Source organism: Panicum virgatum, chromosome 2K (genome assembly GCF_016808335.1).
Source record: "Panicum virgatum strain AP13 chromosome 2K, P.virgatum_v5, whole genome shotgun sequence".
NCBI classification, from domain to species: domain Eukaryota; kingdom Viridiplantae; phylum Streptophyta; class Magnoliopsida; order Poales; family Poaceae; genus Panicum; species Panicum virgatum.
In genome coordinates, this window is record NC_053137.1 from 6,107,087 (window position 1) to 6,124,206 (window position 17,120).

The following is a 17,120-nucleotide window of genomic DNA, read 5'->3' on the forward strand; positions in this document are numbered from 1 at the left end:
TTAGTTTTATAATTAATATTTATTTATACTTCAAAATCGTAAGATTCTCTTTGATGTAACAGTCTAAAATTTAGTCATTGTATCCAAACAACCTTTTCGTCGTGGTCAAATGGGGTCAGACTTTGGTCAAACAACCTTTTCGTCGTGGTCAAATGGGGTCAGACTTTGGTCAAAATCGTAAGATTCTCTTTGATGTAACAGTCTAAAATTTAGTCATTGTATCCAAACAACCTTTTCGTCGTGGTCAAATGGGGTCAGACTTTGGTCAACTGATCATCAAGTAATACTCCTTCCGTCCTAAAAAGGCCACTCTTGCTTTCCATAATTTTAACTTCGATCAAATTTATAAAAAAATTCATTAACAAATAACAATTATATCTTTAGATAGATTTAGTATAACAATATATTATATAATTAATTTCATGATGCTTGTTTGGTAACATAAATATTAATACTATTTGTATAAATTTAAAATTGTTTGACTTATTATGGAGCAATTCTTTCTAAGACGAAGGAAGCGAAATTATCCACATGCTCTCTTGTTCCGCTTGATTATTCTGATCCATTCACCTCTCCTTCAGTCCTGAAAAGGAACTCATTTGTGTGGACTCTGGTTTATTTTAGTGGAACGTTTGCTTTTACAGATACAGATTAAAAAATGTTTCAAAACAGTACATTCTTCAAACTAGCGACATATAGTTAAGATGGACGCATCCTCTTTGCATTTTACGGAGTGATTTTTTTTTCATACATGCTAATATGAGCTACATATAGTTCCATTTTTTAAGGCTCAGCTATCTCAACTGTGGCAGTTTTGCCATTCACAAATTTACATTCCTCAGTCACTGTAATTATGTTTGGTACTGTTTTCTTGCAAAAGTTGATGAGAATTAAAAAGAAACTTTTGTATATGTAATTTAGTGGGAAGACCGAGCCAATCCATGTCTTCAGCAATTCAGCCACTGAACAGATAGATTCAACAAGATGTCGAAGGTAAAACTAACCTTGGGGGAACTAGATTGCTGATCATATAAAGTAACAACTATAGTCGCGACTCAAATTCTTTTTTTCTCTCGCTGCAAATCCTTGGGATGCCACTAGATCATCCATTATTTGTAGTGAGGCTGATTGGCTAGAGCCATCATAGTCGCCACAATTTGCACATCAAGATCCTCACAAAACTATGATTTGGTATGCTAGTTTTAGCCAATCCATAGCCCATTCAAACGGGTGTGCTAATAGATAAAAGCGCTAAACTTTAAAATTAGCACATTCAAATAGATGTGCTTATAAGGTGAGCTAAACTTTAACTTAAAAAATTGATTAAATCTAAAAACAAAATGAATTTATTTTAAATAAAAAAATATGGAATTAATATCAATTTTTTTTAAAGTATAACCTATCAATTGTTGCTCTATTTTAATAATATGTCGGCATAACTGCAAGCAAATAAATATTAGAATTCTAAAAAATTGGATCTATAGTGATGAGTAGAGTACCAATATATGGGTTACTTGTTTAGAAAAATGTTGGGGACTTAGTATTTTGAAAAATGTTGGGGATTTAGTATTTTTAATCTAAAATAAATTACTTATAATTTTTTAATTTAAACTTGAATATTTTTAGTTTTTTATAAATAAAAACACCTTCTAAATCACCTGAAAGGTTAAATTTGTCTGATTTTGACAGCTGGATGGCTTCTGTTGTTCAGTTTTGTAGTTGAGGATTGAACATCAGAATTTTATGATAGTTTGAAGTTTGATGATATAAACTGGATTATTCCCTTTTCTCAAAGTTTAATCCAACATTTTGAAAATTTTAGGTAATCAAAATTTCAACTAAGTTGGGGAGGGGGGAAAAAAACCCCAGAACCTACCAGGCTCCGCCTCACCCGCGCCTGCACCTCCTCCCGTCGCTGGCGCCGCCTCTGCCGCCGCCGTCCTTCCGGCGGACGACCCTCCTCCTCCACGGGCTCAAGCTCCCCCATAGAAGACCTCTTCTCCAGTCCTCCAAGGCCCTCCCTGTTCACGCCGCACCAGAGCGGCAGAACCCTAGATAAACCCTGGTGGTGGTGGGGAGCTAAGCCCCTCGGCAGCGGCGATGGCGAGGGTCCCCCCCGAGGAGTGGGTTCCCCACGTAGAGGCCTACGTCGACGTCTCCCGCCCCGCCGCGCAACACGTACGGTCTCCCCCTCCTCTCCCCTCGACTTCCCTTCTCTGCACAAGTGGATTCTCTGAGCTTGCAGCTTGGCTTCAGTCAGCTTTATGAACCAGCACTTCGGTTGTGGCAGCTGCAATCCGAGGTTATTTTGGCTATTCTGTGAGCATTTTGGCAGAAAAAATTTCAGTCTCAGATTCTGTGTAATCCTGCTGCAGTCGTTATGATACCGCGGTACTCAGTTAATGTGTGGGCTGAATATTAATGTTTGCTGGCTTCATCTGCAAAAATGGTGCCTTTTATTTGACTGGTATCAAGTTTCATACTACTTTCATGTGGACGCTAATGCTGTAGCAATAATGAAACAATGGCACCTTTTGTCAGACTAGACACTAGTAACTGATTTTGCTTGGATCCTAATGTTGTAATAATATGGCTGTCCAACAGTCTGCCAGTGTGGATGCGCTTGCAGCCATGGTGAACAAGGACAGGCTGACCCTCTTCGATTTGGTATGCCAGTCTCCAACATAGTCTCATCCTGCAGTGTGCTCCATGGCTTGGGGAACAAGGTTCACTTTGCAGTGTTTCTTGTTGGTGATTTTGTTCAGGTGTCCAAGATGGAGATGTATTTGACGACGACAGACCACATTGTGAGATCAAGAGGTTTTTATTTTTTATCTCTTTGTTCTGTTGTGGTCATCTTTCACATTATATTTATCATGCTTTCTCGAGAAACAACCAAACAATGCAACTTAAAGTTAGAACCTTCGTCCTGAGTTCGGTATGAGGTATTTTCTATGCCTAATTGCTAGATTTAAGGTGCTATAATCACTACTACTGTTAATCTTTCTTGAAGATGGATAAGTCAAATCATGTTCTTTTTTTTTTTGTCAAGGTTGCTGCACATGTATCTATTTAGACAAATGCTCTCTATTTAACAACACAAAGCACACGGGGGCATGCATACTCATGCTCTGATTACCAGAAGAAACTGAATTTAGCAACAAGGGTGTGCCACTTTATTGGGTTAATAATAATTACAGTTTTGAAAAAAAATAACTCTTTAATTATCTGTTCAACACAACCTGCCAAACTTCTCTTTCATGAGCTTCTGTTCCTGATAGATTTGAACTGAATATCTTTTTTTTTGAACTTAATGAACTTAATATCATTAATGTTCTACTGGCATATGCATATTGTTTGCTGGTTATTTACTTTTAAGTTTTTATTTTACAGGGATACTGCTTCTGGGGGAAATACTGTCTCAAATTTCATTTAAATGGTTAGATGTCAGTACCATCACAATTTTGTCAGATTTCTTTATATCAAGATTGGTAAGTTTGACACTTTGACTGTGGATCATTACTATTTCCTTTCAAAATACTGTTCTAGAACCTTTTAAGTATTAAACTGGTGGAAAGAAAGAACTCTGAATCAGGATTCTATTGAAGTACGCTTTATATATGATCACAATTACTTGAACAAGAGTTTCATATATTTTTATTTCCACCTGATTTTAAGTTTGCAATTATTATCTTCTGTTCGTCCAACTTCCTTGTTGCAAAGATGGAGTGAGATCAATACCTGGGTGATAAGGAAACCATATTAAGGAAGCTAATGGCTTAAACTTATTCAAGTTCTTATTAGGCCAAGGCATCTTGTAAATTGTAATATCTAATATAACATAACAATAAAGCCTCTTTATCCCAAGTAAGGCGGGGGTAGCTAGAGGTGAAATCCACCAACAGTTGCAAACAAGGAGAATGTGATAAGTGTTTTTTTTGTAATATGGATGATGGTAAAAGGCCTTATTTTAAATAGGACAAAATATTTTCTTTGTTCCAAGCAAGTTATGGCAGGCTAGAAATGTTTACCGTGCCTTTACATTCTAATGAAAAATTACAATAACTATATCATTGTTTTAATGATACCAATCCTTGACTACAGTCATCACTGTCAAAACCTGACACTTCATTTACTCCCCAAGGTAGGCTGTGTATAGCAAATTGTCAAAATTATGGTTCAGTGCTTTGAAAATTATGGTTTCTCTTGCATTGTTAAGTCTCGATGGTGAAACTGACAATAAATTTATTATTTACACAAGCAAGGTTTTGCATCTCAGTGGGATGCAATAAACTCAGCTGCACCATTATTTTACCTAGCAGGCTGCTGAATATTGCTGTAACTTCTTTTGTTTTTCCATATCAGTCAGATTGGCAAGCAATACGGGGAGCACTTGTTGGTTGCCTGGCACTATTGCACAGAAAACAAGGTGTTGGTTGTATCGTGATTGCTGATGTCAAAAGACTTGTTGAGTCTTTCTCACATAATGTCCCAGTGCAATCACTTGCAACTGCAGATCGCAAGGTTGGTTTGATTCTTCAGTAGACAGATACTTACATAAGTTTAGAGCTTAATATGGTATACTGATATCTTTTCCATCTGCATATTTGCCTCCAGCTGTGCTTCCAAATTCTGAGCTGCATACTGGATCGATACCCTGAAGCCATCAAAACAATGGTGTGGTGAATATTTGAACAACAGATCACTATCATAATGTCAAAACACAGTTTTTATCCTTACTGGAAAAATATATTTGTCAATTCTATCTGTCCGACAGGTTTCTAGCTGTTAGAGTAATATTGGTCTCTATGCTACTTCTCTGTTCTTTTCTGTTAGATACTTAAATGTTTCTAGCTGTTAGAGTAATATTAATTTTGGAACTTTCTGGTCTATGTCTTTTTGCAATCCCACTACATGATTTAGTCTATGCTACATTCCACAAGACCTGATCTCTCTTTTTTAGTTCATATACTGGCTAGTGTAGAAGAAACAGAGCAAACTGTTTTCTTTTAATGTTATGACTATATCTTTATATTTCTGTCTTCCTTTGATAGCAACCACATGTACCCTTTATGTCCTCAATGCTGGAATTTTATTTTATTTTTTTTCCAAATCATGGATATCAGTATGATTATGTTTCTTAAATGAAATATAGTTTTGTTTTGGTTTAAATTTGACAACACCTATTGCGCAGAATTAACAAGTTAGCAAAGTAAACTGGGATGGTAGAGTTGATAGGGGATTAGGGGTACTTGTGAAGTGTGCCCTGGTAATGTGGAATGACAACTAGGCCAGTAATTATAAATTTTTTTTGGAAGTGCTAATTATTTGGGAGAATACTGGGTAACTTTACATCTGAGCCTCTGACATGGAGATTTAGTTTCTGTTTCACTGTTACTTTGTTAGTACGTTCATGTTTCCCATTCTTTAAATTTATGCAGAGATGGTTTAATATAGTTACAAATTTAATTGATATCTGTAGGACGGTGGGCAGCTGTACTGGATCTGTGAAGCAATTGATGAAGAAAAGGACCCAGAATGCTTGAAGCTTTCTTTTCATGTAGTGGAAGTTGTCATGAAGCTATTTCCAGATCCGTCTGGTTTAGCAGCACAATTTGCATGCGAGATTTTTGAGATTCTGAGCAAGTATTTTCCTGTCTACTTCACACATGTATGTTAATTGACCATTTTGATGTTCAAACCATTTTCTTTGCTCTATTATTCTGTTCTTCAGTAGTTCTTGATCTTCTCTTTTCCAAAGTGGGATAATTATTATATGTGTCATGTATTTATGCAGGGAGCAGGTGATGATTTAAATGCTACAAGGGATGACCTTTCCAGAGCATTGATGGTATGAATACAATTTTTTACCTGATTTATGATTTCAGAAAGATTCCTGTTTTTATCAAAGGATATACCATAGCATTACTAAACTCCTTTGGTACTAGATCTGCTTGCTATCATTGTAGGTAAGGAATGCTTAGCATTTTCTTGGCTAACAATATGTTTAAAATCCTTCCAGCATGCCTTTTGTTCCACCCCCTATTTTGAGCCATTTGCCATCCCTTTGCTTCTTGACAAGCTTTCTTCCTCTCTTCCGTTAGCAAAGGTAAGCAGCTTAACTTACTGCATTGCCCCTTCAGCAATTTACCATTGTGAAAATTCTGCTCAAAATTTCTCTCTAATTTTCTTTACAGCTTGAATCATTGAAATATCTGGACAATTGCATTCGCTTCTATGGAGCTGCTAGACATGCATCGGCTGTGTGGCTTAAGTTGAAAGAAGTGATTTTTAGCCTTTCTCCAGAGCAACTTCTATTAACAACAGGGTCTCCAAAAGATGCAGAGAAGAATAAGAATCAAATGGTCTCAGAGGCTCTGAATTGTTTGAAGACTGCTATTACGTATATTGATTCTCCAGATAAAGATCTTTTCATCAATTTGATATTGTTGGATGAGGACATTGTGAATAAGATCCATTCTATATCAAGGGCAGAAAAGTCCATATTGAGTTCATTGGAAGATTTGGCCCAAGTACATGCACTTGGAAGTGTCATTTCTATTCTTATGGAATCATCTACATATTTCTGTACTAGAGTTCTTCAAGAGCATCTTACACACTTGGTGGATGTTTTGGGAACCTCAACTGACTATGAATCTCAGCAGTTGAATACTTGTAATGGATCATATTCTGCTGCTATCAACTTTGGAGCACTCTATTTATGTGTTCAAATGCTTACATCCTGTAGAGAAGTGGCTTTGGTATCTTATGCAGAGTGTTCTTCTATTAAATTAGCAAAGGAGTCCTGGTGGCTTATCTTAGAGAAAAAGTTGGATCAGCTAATCCATCTCCTTGGATCATTTTTAACTTTAGATTCTCAATCTGAGCAGTCAATGTTCAGACAAGAATATGTTGCATGTGCTGGTATGTTGATGTCTTAATTGTGAATTTACTACATGCCACATTTTGTGACATATGCTCCAGTTTGGCATCATCACATTTCCCCAAAATTATGTCGATCCATGCATATTCTTAATATTGCCAAACTTGCAAATCCACAAACACTAAATCCACATGGTGTCTAATATTCTGTGTTTTTCCACTTTACCTTTTGCTCAGTGTTGTACTTATTACCACTGATTTCTCTATTCTAATTTGGTTACTTATAAATGGTTTGCAGTGAAGGGCTTGCTAACACTAGCAATATTCCCGGAACAGTGCTCAACTTTACTGACAAATGCTTTTGAAGATATTCTGGCTATGCTTACCTCGGTGATTACAAGCAAGTTTGAAAATGTAGATTTATGGAGATTGTCATTGAAAGCACTGACTAGCATTGGTTCATCTATCGTCAAGTTCAATGCTTCTCAAAAGGAAGTGATTTACTGCAGAACAGTAGTCGACAAGATTGTTTCTTTGCTTGAATCTTATGATGGTTCGATGCCTCTCAGCCTAAGACTTGAAGCAAGTTATGAAGTTGGAACGGCTGGGTTGAACTATATGTTACCGGTTGCTAGATCACTTGAAGGAGCTGTTGTCACTAGTATTTCTAAGGTTGAGGGTTGCTTTCCCTGTCGTCTTCTTATTTCATGCTGTAGGAGGAAGAATAATGGCTGGTATTCTTCCAAACTCTAGAAGGGTGGGATATATAGTTCCTATACATGGGCCTCTAGATGGGCCACTATACATGGGCTCAATATACACCAACACCCCCCCGCAGTCTGAACTACCGGCGCAGCGGTGTTCAAGACTGGACAACAAGAAAGCCAACACCCCCCGCAGTCTAAACTACCGTCGCAGTGGTGTTCAAGACTGGACAAGAAGAAAGTACAAAGGGCAAATACCCCCGCAGCCACAACTAGCCACCTGCTATGTTGAGGCTGGAGCGGAACTCCGAGAAGGTCGAGGAGGGTAGTCCCTTAGTGAAGATGTCGGCAAACTGGGAGGTGGTCGGGACATGGAGTACCCGAACATTGCCGAGGGCGACCCTGTCGCGCACGAAGTGCAAGTCGATCTCCACATGCTTCGTCCGCTGATGCTGAACGGGGTTGGTAGAGAAATACACGACGCTGATGTTGAGCGGCTCCACTTCAGACCATAGAGAGACTTGTTGAGCCGGCAGACCATGTCCGGACGACTGGAGTCAACAAATCCCGCTGGCTGAGAACAGTTGACTGTCTCTGACAGAGTGCCATGAAGAAACGCATTCTTCACATCCAGCTGGTGCACATGCCAAGAGCGAGAGAGCGCAAGCGAGAGGACTGTAAGCACAGTAGCATGCTTCACCACTGGACTGAAGGTCTCGTCATAGTCCACACCAGGCCGCTGGGTGAACCCCCGGAGAACCCAGCGAGCCTTGTAGCGCTCCAGTGTGCCATCAGCCCGACGCTTATGCGTCCAGATCCACTTGCCAATCACCACATTGCAACCAGACGGACGCGGCACGAGATCCCACGTCTGGTTGGCAAGAAGAGCTGCGTACTCCTCTTCCATCGCGCGACGCCAGTGAGGATCTGCCAAGGCGTCGCGGACAGAGGAGGGTACCGGAGAGACCTGCGGCTCCCCCTCGGTGGCGGAGAGAGTCGCGGCCTGAGATGCCATCCGCCGAGTCACCATGGGATGGATATGTGGAGGATCCCGATGGATGACTGGCGGGTGGTACACCGCCGGCTTGGCTCGAGGGGGAGCCGGTGGAGGCGGTGGCGGCGACGGCTCCGGTGTAGGCGTCGCAGGAGCCTCCGGAGCCGGAGGCGGCGCCGAACGACGCCGGTACACCTGCACCGGCTGAGCGTACCGCGGCGGCGCCGGTGTCGGCGCCGAACGATGTTGGTACACCTGCACCGGCTGAGCGTACCGCGCAGGTGCAAGGGAAGGCACCGGGGCCGCGCGTGGCGCAGCAGGAGACACCGGGTTCGCGCGCGGCACGACCAGAGATCCGGGGGCCGCGCGTGGCGCGACCGCGGGCACCGGGGCCGCGCTCGTCGCAGTAGGGATCACCGGAAGCGGTGCCGGTGTATCGGGAAAACCTGCAGGGAAAGGACAGACAGGTAACGGTGGCTGAACCACCGGGTCAGTCGAAAACAGTGAATCCAACTCGGGGTCGGGAGAAGGTGTGGAGGAGGTGGAGTAGGGGAAATCCGACTCGTCAAAGACGACGTGTCGGGAGATCAGAACGCGGTGAGAGGTGAGGTCAAAGCATCGGTACCCCTTGTGGTCAGGGGAGTAACCAAGGAACACACAACGAGTCGATCGGGGCGCCAACTTGTGAGAAGCGGTGGCGGAGGTGTTAGGGTAACACGCACACCCGAAGACCCTAAGGTGGTCGTAGCGAGGAGGGGTACCGAAAAGAGCGTGGTGTGGAGTGGGAGCAGGAAAAGTAGTGGACGGAATTGAGCAAGTAGGTGGCGGTGTGGAGGCTCTCAGCCCAGAAGCGCGGGGGCAGAGAGGCCTGGATCAGAAGAGTGCGCACGACGTCGTTCGTCGTGCGAATCATCCGCTCAGCCTTGCCGTTCTGAGGAGAGGTATACGGACAAGACATACGTAGCTGAACACCCCGAGAGAGGAAGAAGGAACGGGAGGTGGAATTATCGAACTCACGCCCGTTGTCATATTGGACAACCTTAATGGTGAGGCCGAACTGAGTGGACACCCAGGCAAAGAAGTGGAGGAGGGTGGGGAAGGTCTCAGACTTGGCGCGCAAAGGAAAAGTCCAAGAGTAGTGTGAGAAATCATCGACCACCACCAGATAGTATTTGTAGCCAGAGAGGCTGAGAACAGGAGAGGTCCACAGGTCACAGTGAACAAGATCAAAGGCATGCGTCGCATGCAAAGAAGAAGAAGAAAAAGGAAGTCGAACATGACGACCAAGCTGGCACGCATGGCAGAGGTGCTCAGCAGGAGGCCTGCGGCGGCGCCGGCACAGCAGCGGCCCGCGCCCCGACGGCCTGCGCTCGCCGCGCCAGGGGTCTCCGCGCCAGATCTAGAAGCAGGGGAGAGGGGAGGGAAGGAGGAGAGGGGAGGGAAGGAGAGGGCCGGCAGCGCCGGCGGCCGGCCGACCATGGAGGCGGCGGCGGCTGGAGAGGGAGAGAGGATTTAGGCTGATACCATGTAGGAGGAAGAATAATGGCTGGTATTCCTCCAAACCCTAGAAGGGTGGGATATATAGTTCCTATACATGGGCCTCTAGATGTGCCTCTATTCATGGGCTCAATATACACCAACACATGCAACTTTCATTTTTGTAAGCAACTGAACAAAGTTTTTATTTATGATGCAGGCTAACGGAAGAATGGAATGTGCTGAATATGTAGCCCATTTATTTGAGTGCTACTCTAGTCGGATCCTTCCTTGGTATGACAAGTTTTGTACTTTTTGTAAGATACTTTGTTTCTCCGTTTAATACAAAGATACACAGGTATCCTGTGTGTGCGAGAAACAAAGAAAAAAAACCATTGCACACATCCTTTCTGAAGTCCCTTTGTTAACCGCTGCATGCATGCACCTTTGATTAGCTAGTTAGTTACTAGGGATCAAAGAGTAAAGGACCTTTCTACCTTAATTTCTACCAAGCTATCTGAAATGTCATATAAATATGACTGGAGTTAATTTTTTTTGGTGTTGATTAGTGATCCAGTCTCTCTCAGTAATAATCTCCTTTATGGCAGGTTGTTTACTTATGGTGGTATCAATGAACTTGCTTTGAGCTTTGCAATGCATCTCTTGGATGAGATAAAGGACTTATCTATGTTAGATAGAATCAGTTCACAGGTGAAGCTCTATCAAATTAGCATTTCAGTTAATTATGTTGCTTTTACAGTACCTGGTGCTTCGATGGTACATCTTGGAAAATAAAGTATTTAGTAATGATTGCACTGTAATTTCTCTCTATATCTCTCAGGTCCTCCTTGACTCACTGATGACAGGAATGAAGCTTTTAGTTGGAGTCTGTACAGAGGAGCAACAAACACTGATTGTGCAGAAAGCTTATAGCATGGTATCATCAGTGCTCCCACTCCCACCGAAATCAATGACACACTGTCTTTTGGCTGTAGACGAGTTAGTTCCTTCACATTCTGTTCAAGAAACAGCTCTGATCGGCATGCTTTCATCGGTTATAGTTGGCCTTCGGCTTCAAACACCTGTTCCAGATATGATTGTGATGATCAACCTCTTTACAGTCTTTCTACTGAATGGGAAACTGCCAGCTGCTTATGCATTAGCTTCTATTTTCAATAAGTATCTACACAACCCAGAGTTTTCACATGAGAATCAACTGGATAAAATACTCGATGATATTCTTGAGAGGTGTTTCACAACCGTATTAGACAACAGCTACTCAAAGATATCCCACTCTTCTGTTGACACTTCAAATGAAGCTAATTTCTTATACGTTTCCTCTGGAAACGTACCTTCAAAGATTGATATCTTGTCTGGCTTAGCCTGGATCGGCAAAGGATTACTTATGAGAGGAGATGAGAAGATTAAGGACATTTCAATGTTTCTGCTTAAGTGTCTATGCTCAGGCGAAACTGTGGCTAGTACTCCAGCTCACGAGAAAGAATCTTGTGGCAGTGATTCATCAGATACTTCTATTGCAACATCCGCAGCTGGTGCATTCAATATAATGATGAGTGATTCAGAAGTCTGCCTAAATAAAAAATTTCATGCAAGAATAAAGCCATTATATAAGCAGCGTTTCTTCTCAATAATGACACCGATCTTCCTCTCTAAAATCAAGGAAGCAACTTCAATGACAACAAAGTAAGTATTCGACATCCCTAATATTTTGTTCCTGCAAATCCTTTAATGATTACTATATGCTTTTTCCAGTCACATGCTTCTCAAACATTATTCTGCTCCAGCGCATCTTTTTTTTTTTTGAAAACTTGCTCCAGTGCATTATTGCTATTCCCCTTTATATGTTTTCTTATACTGGTATTTTCGTAAGTTTGAGGACATGTCAAATATATGTTCTGCTATTTCAGTTGGAAAACCGTAAGCTCTTTTGTTTTGGGATTGAGCTTTCATGCATACAGTTGTGGTTTGCTTTGTTTTATTCTTTGTAAAATGCCAAAGGGTTTGGATTCTTTCTTGCTGTAGGTGGGAATTCGTATCTCTGCACTAGACATGTTAGGGAAAGAAGTGACACAGTGGCACCATTTCCAATACTGATGTGTTAGCTTAATAAAAAGTTGGTGTTGACAACCTGAAATGGATGCATGACTTGAGAAACTGATTTTGCTATGCATATCTGGACATGGAGACGTGTTAATTTTACTGATGTAACTTTGTAACCTAAAATATCTGTTAATATAATTTGAAAATTTTTGCTTCTCCTTATGAGCTTTCTCATCATGTTAAAAGAAATATGTATTTCATTATGTTGGCTGCTATTGCATGGTGATGGCCATATATATTTTGTTTTACTTATGAATTTAGCAACTTGTGGATCATTTTTCACCTTGTTCAATTCTAAATCTCTTAAAATTCATTAGAGTGGCATTTTTTTATGCTGGTTTGCCAAAACCTAACGCAACCCTCCTCCTTTACCCGGACTTGGGACCGGCTATGTTGAGACGACTCAGGAGAGTCTTCCAGTCAGCATAGGCGGAGTTTCAGCTGGCTGGTTGAAATGGCGGCAAACTTCTGGCATCCTTTGTGATAAGAGGGTGCCACAAAAGCTAAAAGACAAATTCTATAGGACAGCAATTCGTCCGGCGATGTTATACGGTGCTGAATGTTGGCCTGCAAAAAGGCGACATGTGCAGCAACTGAGTGTAGCAGAGATGCGGATGTTGCGGTGGTTTTGCGGGCACACAAGGAGGGATAGAGTCCGGAACGAAGTTATTCGGGATAGGGTCGGGGTGGCACCAATTGAGGAGAAACTTACTCAGCATCGGCTGAGATGGTTTGGACATGTCCAACGAAGGCCTCCTGAGGCGCCGGTGCGTAATGGGGTTCTTGAGCGGGTCGATAATGTAAAGAGGGGTAGAGGTAGACCTAAACTGACGTGGGATGAGTTGGTTAAGAGAGACCTTAAGGATTGGAATATCTCTAAAGAGATAGCTTTGGATAGGAGCGCTTGGAGACTAGCTATCAATGTGCCTGAACCTTGAACTTTTTTCTTTCGGGTTTCATCTCTAGCCTACCCCAACTTGCTTGGGAAAAAAGGCTATGTTGTTGTTGTTGTTGTTGTTGTCTGATTCTAAATCTCTTAAAATGATAGGAAAAAATTACCACCAATTGCAGGTTGGCATTGTACAGTGCTTTTGGGCATATCATTTCGAATGCTCCAGTACCAGCAGTTATAACTGAAGCTCATCAGGTTACAACTATTTTATTATGATGCACATGCCCATGTAATTACATTTAGCAAGTATAGTCTTTTAATGGGTCAGAGCTTACTGATTTGGCTTACCATCTTGCAGATTTTACTTGTGATAGTTGATAGCTTAGCTAAATTGAGTGTGGATATTCAGGACAAGGATTTGGTGTACAATTTGTTACTTGTCCTGTCTGGAATGTTAATGGATGAAAAGGGTGAGATCATTTATATTGCTTTATCTTTACATTCTTACCACACTTCTAATATATAGTACACAATTATTCATGCCATCCAGATGTATAATTTCTGTGTATTCTTTTATGCGGTCCTTTAAATTCCCCATTTTGTTATTTTCTTCTGCAAATTTAGGTCCAGTCAATGTTCATTTTGATATACTGATCTAGTGCGATGTATTTGATCAAGTTATTAACTTCATTTTTTTCCTAACCAGGCAAAGAGTGCATTCTGGACAATATCCACATCACCATCAGTGTTCTTACCCAACTTGTTTCCTATCCTCACATGATGGTAAGTTAGTATTACTTGTATTTATCCGTTTGTGCTAATTGTCTTTTTATTATATTTTTTGATCTAATATATTCCACAACCTTTTCCCTTAGGTTGTTCGGGAGACAGCGCTACAATGTTTAGTAGCCTTTTCGACTTTTCCTCACTCAAAAATCTTTCCTATGCGGCTAAAGGTTAGTTTTCTATTTATCTGTATCTTTCATTGGTAAATATATGTAATATGGCCATAGAGTAACTATAAGGTTTCCCCCAAGTCTTGAAACCATATCATGTTATTGTTCAATTCATAGACTCTAATTGAGAAGATGATCAGGCCTCATGCTACCTATTTTCACTTTCAGTGCGAGGGATAAATGAGATGCAATGTATCTCATGATAAGTTTGTATTGTTAAGTTCAGGGCAGAGTTCAGCAGGAAGTTATAAGGGATCACATTTGTCCTAATATAGAAGCTGAGGGTTGTTACATGAGAAGCCAAGTTATCTTGAAACAAAAAAACTCATAACAGAATGATACATTCATGTAGGTTCTACAAGCAGCAATCAAGGCTCTCGATGATAAGAAAAGGGCTGTTCGTCAAGAGGCTGTTCGGTGTCGACAAACATGGTGCGTACATTTTGCTGGCCGCCCATTTTATAAATTTTGGAGCAAACAACTCTTTGTTGCCTGATAGATTGTTTTCCTTAAATATTTTCAGGCAGTCGTTTGCTTAAGGGAGGCCCCTTTCAGCTGTCTCACATGGTTAGAAGCTGTCGAGTTGCTTACTAACCAATCATGTTGGTACTTGATGAGTATACACGATTGGTACACCATGCTTTACTCTTTTGGTTGTTTCAACTTTACACTTTGGTATTGCATTACATTTCTAGGTTAATTACCTTTCCTGCTCAATGCACATACACAGGGTCTCTGCACCATAATGTAAGGTGAGAGTGGATACTGAGAGTTGGTTCATGTCTGAAATCTGTTTTTTTGGATCAGCTGCGAATATTGGACAAGTCTCAGACGAATCATGAACCATGGGAGAAATGTGCCTGGAATTTTCCCGCAATCTGGGTTGCCAGCTGTTCAGTCCTTTCCTTTTCCTTGACCGCGAACATTGTTTTGCAGGGTACAAAACCAAATAGGATCACTTGAGAATGTAACCCTGGTCTCGCTAGTGCATTGCATGTTCTCCCAGATGTTGTAAAGTACAAGCATGACAAAGGTCAAAACATGTACCATGCTGCTATGCATGTCTTAATAGTTTAGTTTGCTTCCATGTTTCGAGCGGGCTCTAAATGTGTGTCATCATCAAGCATGACACAAACACTGTTGCAAGAGATAATTATACTAGTGCCCTAATTGGGGCAGGTTGTGCAGTATGTAGATTATCGTCTCATACGACTTTCAGTATTGTGAGTTTGTGACGTTCTCAGACTTGTGTCTGAACAGTTCAGCTATGTACTACTATGTCGGAAGACGATATGCAATAGCTGTATCTGTGTGAATATTTCTGTGCGAAGCATGCAGCAGATCATTTGCTTATTCCCACGATGAACTATGTATATTCCTAAGGAATAAATCAACGTTCCATCAACTCTTCTGTGTCTCATTTTTTACCTACTCGAATACCGTTCACTTTGTATACCTGTTTAAGTTTTGGCCCTTGAGCCGCACAAAAGCAATACGGATCGGACCGCCAAGTGGTGGGGCGGCAGGGGCCTGCCGCCCGGCAGGGGGGCGGCAGGCTCCCGCCTCAAATATAAAACTCCGCACCTTCCCTCTGCGCCCTCATTTTCTGCCCACGAGATCTAGAGAGAAGAGAGGGAGAGAGGAGGGGTGAGGGAGGTAATTCCAACGGCGAAGCCCTGTCGGATTTTGGATCCGAACCGCAGGTAACCAATATTTCTCAACTTTGTCATTCCAGAATTTTTGTATGTTTAATTTAATGATTAGTATTTCTTATTATTGTAAGCACTTAGAGTTTGGATTAGTGGTTATAATTGAAGCCATAGCATATTTCTAGATATTAGATTAATTAAAGTGAAGTCTTTGCATGGCCAGATATGTCGAGCAAAGTGGCGTTTCAAGTTCATTACGGTGACTTCTATAGAATTACTCATGATTCCTATGGAGTAAATCTATCAGCATTGGAAAGAAGACAGTGCAGTCTAGATAAACCCCTAGAGAGGAGTTTTGAGTCCATACGGAAATGTCTTCACAGGATGTTCAATGTGAATCCAAAGACTCATTTGCTTACGGTTCATACCTTGACTTCCTGGGAAATTAATGGAGATTTCTGGGAGTTGACGCATATAAGTAGTACGGAAGAATGGCAACATTACATGCACGCAGCTCTTGAAAGTGGGTGGTCTCTCGCAATGGTAATTCAGATTCACCAGAAGACCGGTGATTTAGGTGAATGGTCAACACACAAAACATCTTACTGCAATGAAGAGATGGAAGAGGATAAAGAAGAAGAGAACATGCAAGCTCCAGAACCAGAACCAGAACCACAAGGTTTGGCAGATGAAGGCGAGCGGATACCTGGAATTGTGGAGGAAATGGAGAAAGAAGACCAGGATGCGCGAATAATGGAGCAATGTGGGGACTCATCGGACGATGAGGACGATGAGCGCTTCCCAGTGCTAGGTGAATGGCGTGAAGAGGGTTTTGGGAATCCAGTGGTACAAGATATTAAGAGTTCGGAGTTTGAATACAGAGTGAATGAGGATGTACAAGGGGCAAAGTATCGTACCATTGAGGATGTGAAGGATGCTGTGAAGCTCTGGGCTGTATCTCTGAGGAAGAAATTCAGAGTACTGAAGTCTAGCAGCAAAGAATACGAGGTTAGGTGTGCAGATAGAGACTGTAAATGGCGAGTGCATGCATACAAGGGAAAGTTCAAGACACACAGGGAATGTTCAATTGTTACACCACATACTTGTAGATTGACAGGTGTTGTGGGACATCATCGTAATATCACATCAAGTTTCGTGGCTAAGAAGATGTATGGGGTGATTCTTGACAAAATGGATTACGAGCCTGCATTGATAATTAGGGACATTGAACAGAATTTCCATTGGAAGTTTTGATAACCATTGACGGGATGGTGTTCTGCCGATGTCAGAAGCCAAAGGTGCATCACTTACCATGCTCCCATGTCATCGCGGCTTGTTCTGTATCTGGGTTAGATGCTGCGTCATATGTTTCTCAATATTTCACAAAAGAAGCCGCAGCACAGACTTGGTGTCATGAGATATATGGCATCGGTATTCTAGGCCCAT

At 41.6% G+C, this 17,120-nt stretch overlaps 1 protein-coding gene across 2 annotated transcripts; it reads left to right on the plus strand.

Annotated features, from left to right (window-relative positions):
• Positions 1-1,858: 1,858 nt before the first annotated feature.
• On the plus strand, positions 1,859-15,341 carry LOC120663572 (MMS19 nucleotide excision repair protein homolog). 2 transcript variants are annotated; one of them, XM_039942446.1, is made up of 21 exons: positions 1,859-2,178; positions 2,605-2,667; positions 2,766-2,820; positions 3,394-3,491; positions 4,366-4,524; positions 4,618-4,677; positions 5,483-5,671; positions 5,798-5,851; positions 6,023-6,109; positions 6,198-6,924; positions 7,181-7,554; positions 10,277-10,350; positions 10,665-10,767; positions 10,898-11,760; positions 13,249-13,324; positions 13,428-13,539; positions 13,776-13,852; positions 13,945-14,025; positions 14,378-14,457; positions 14,549-14,655; positions 14,833-15,341. In XM_039942446.1, exons 1-20 carry the CDS (start codon positions 2,101-2,103, stop codon positions 14,562-14,564), a joined length of 3,426 nt encoding a protein of 1,141 aa, XP_039798380.1. In that variant the 5' UTR covers positions 1,859-2,100; the 3' UTR covers positions 14,565-14,655; positions 14,833-15,341. The 2 variants fall into 2 exon arrangements, with proteins under 2 accessions (XP_039798380.1, XP_039798373.1); XM_039942439.1 differs by having other exon boundaries at positions 14,756-15,325.
• The last annotated feature ends 1,779 nt before the right edge of the window (positions 15,342-17,120 follow it).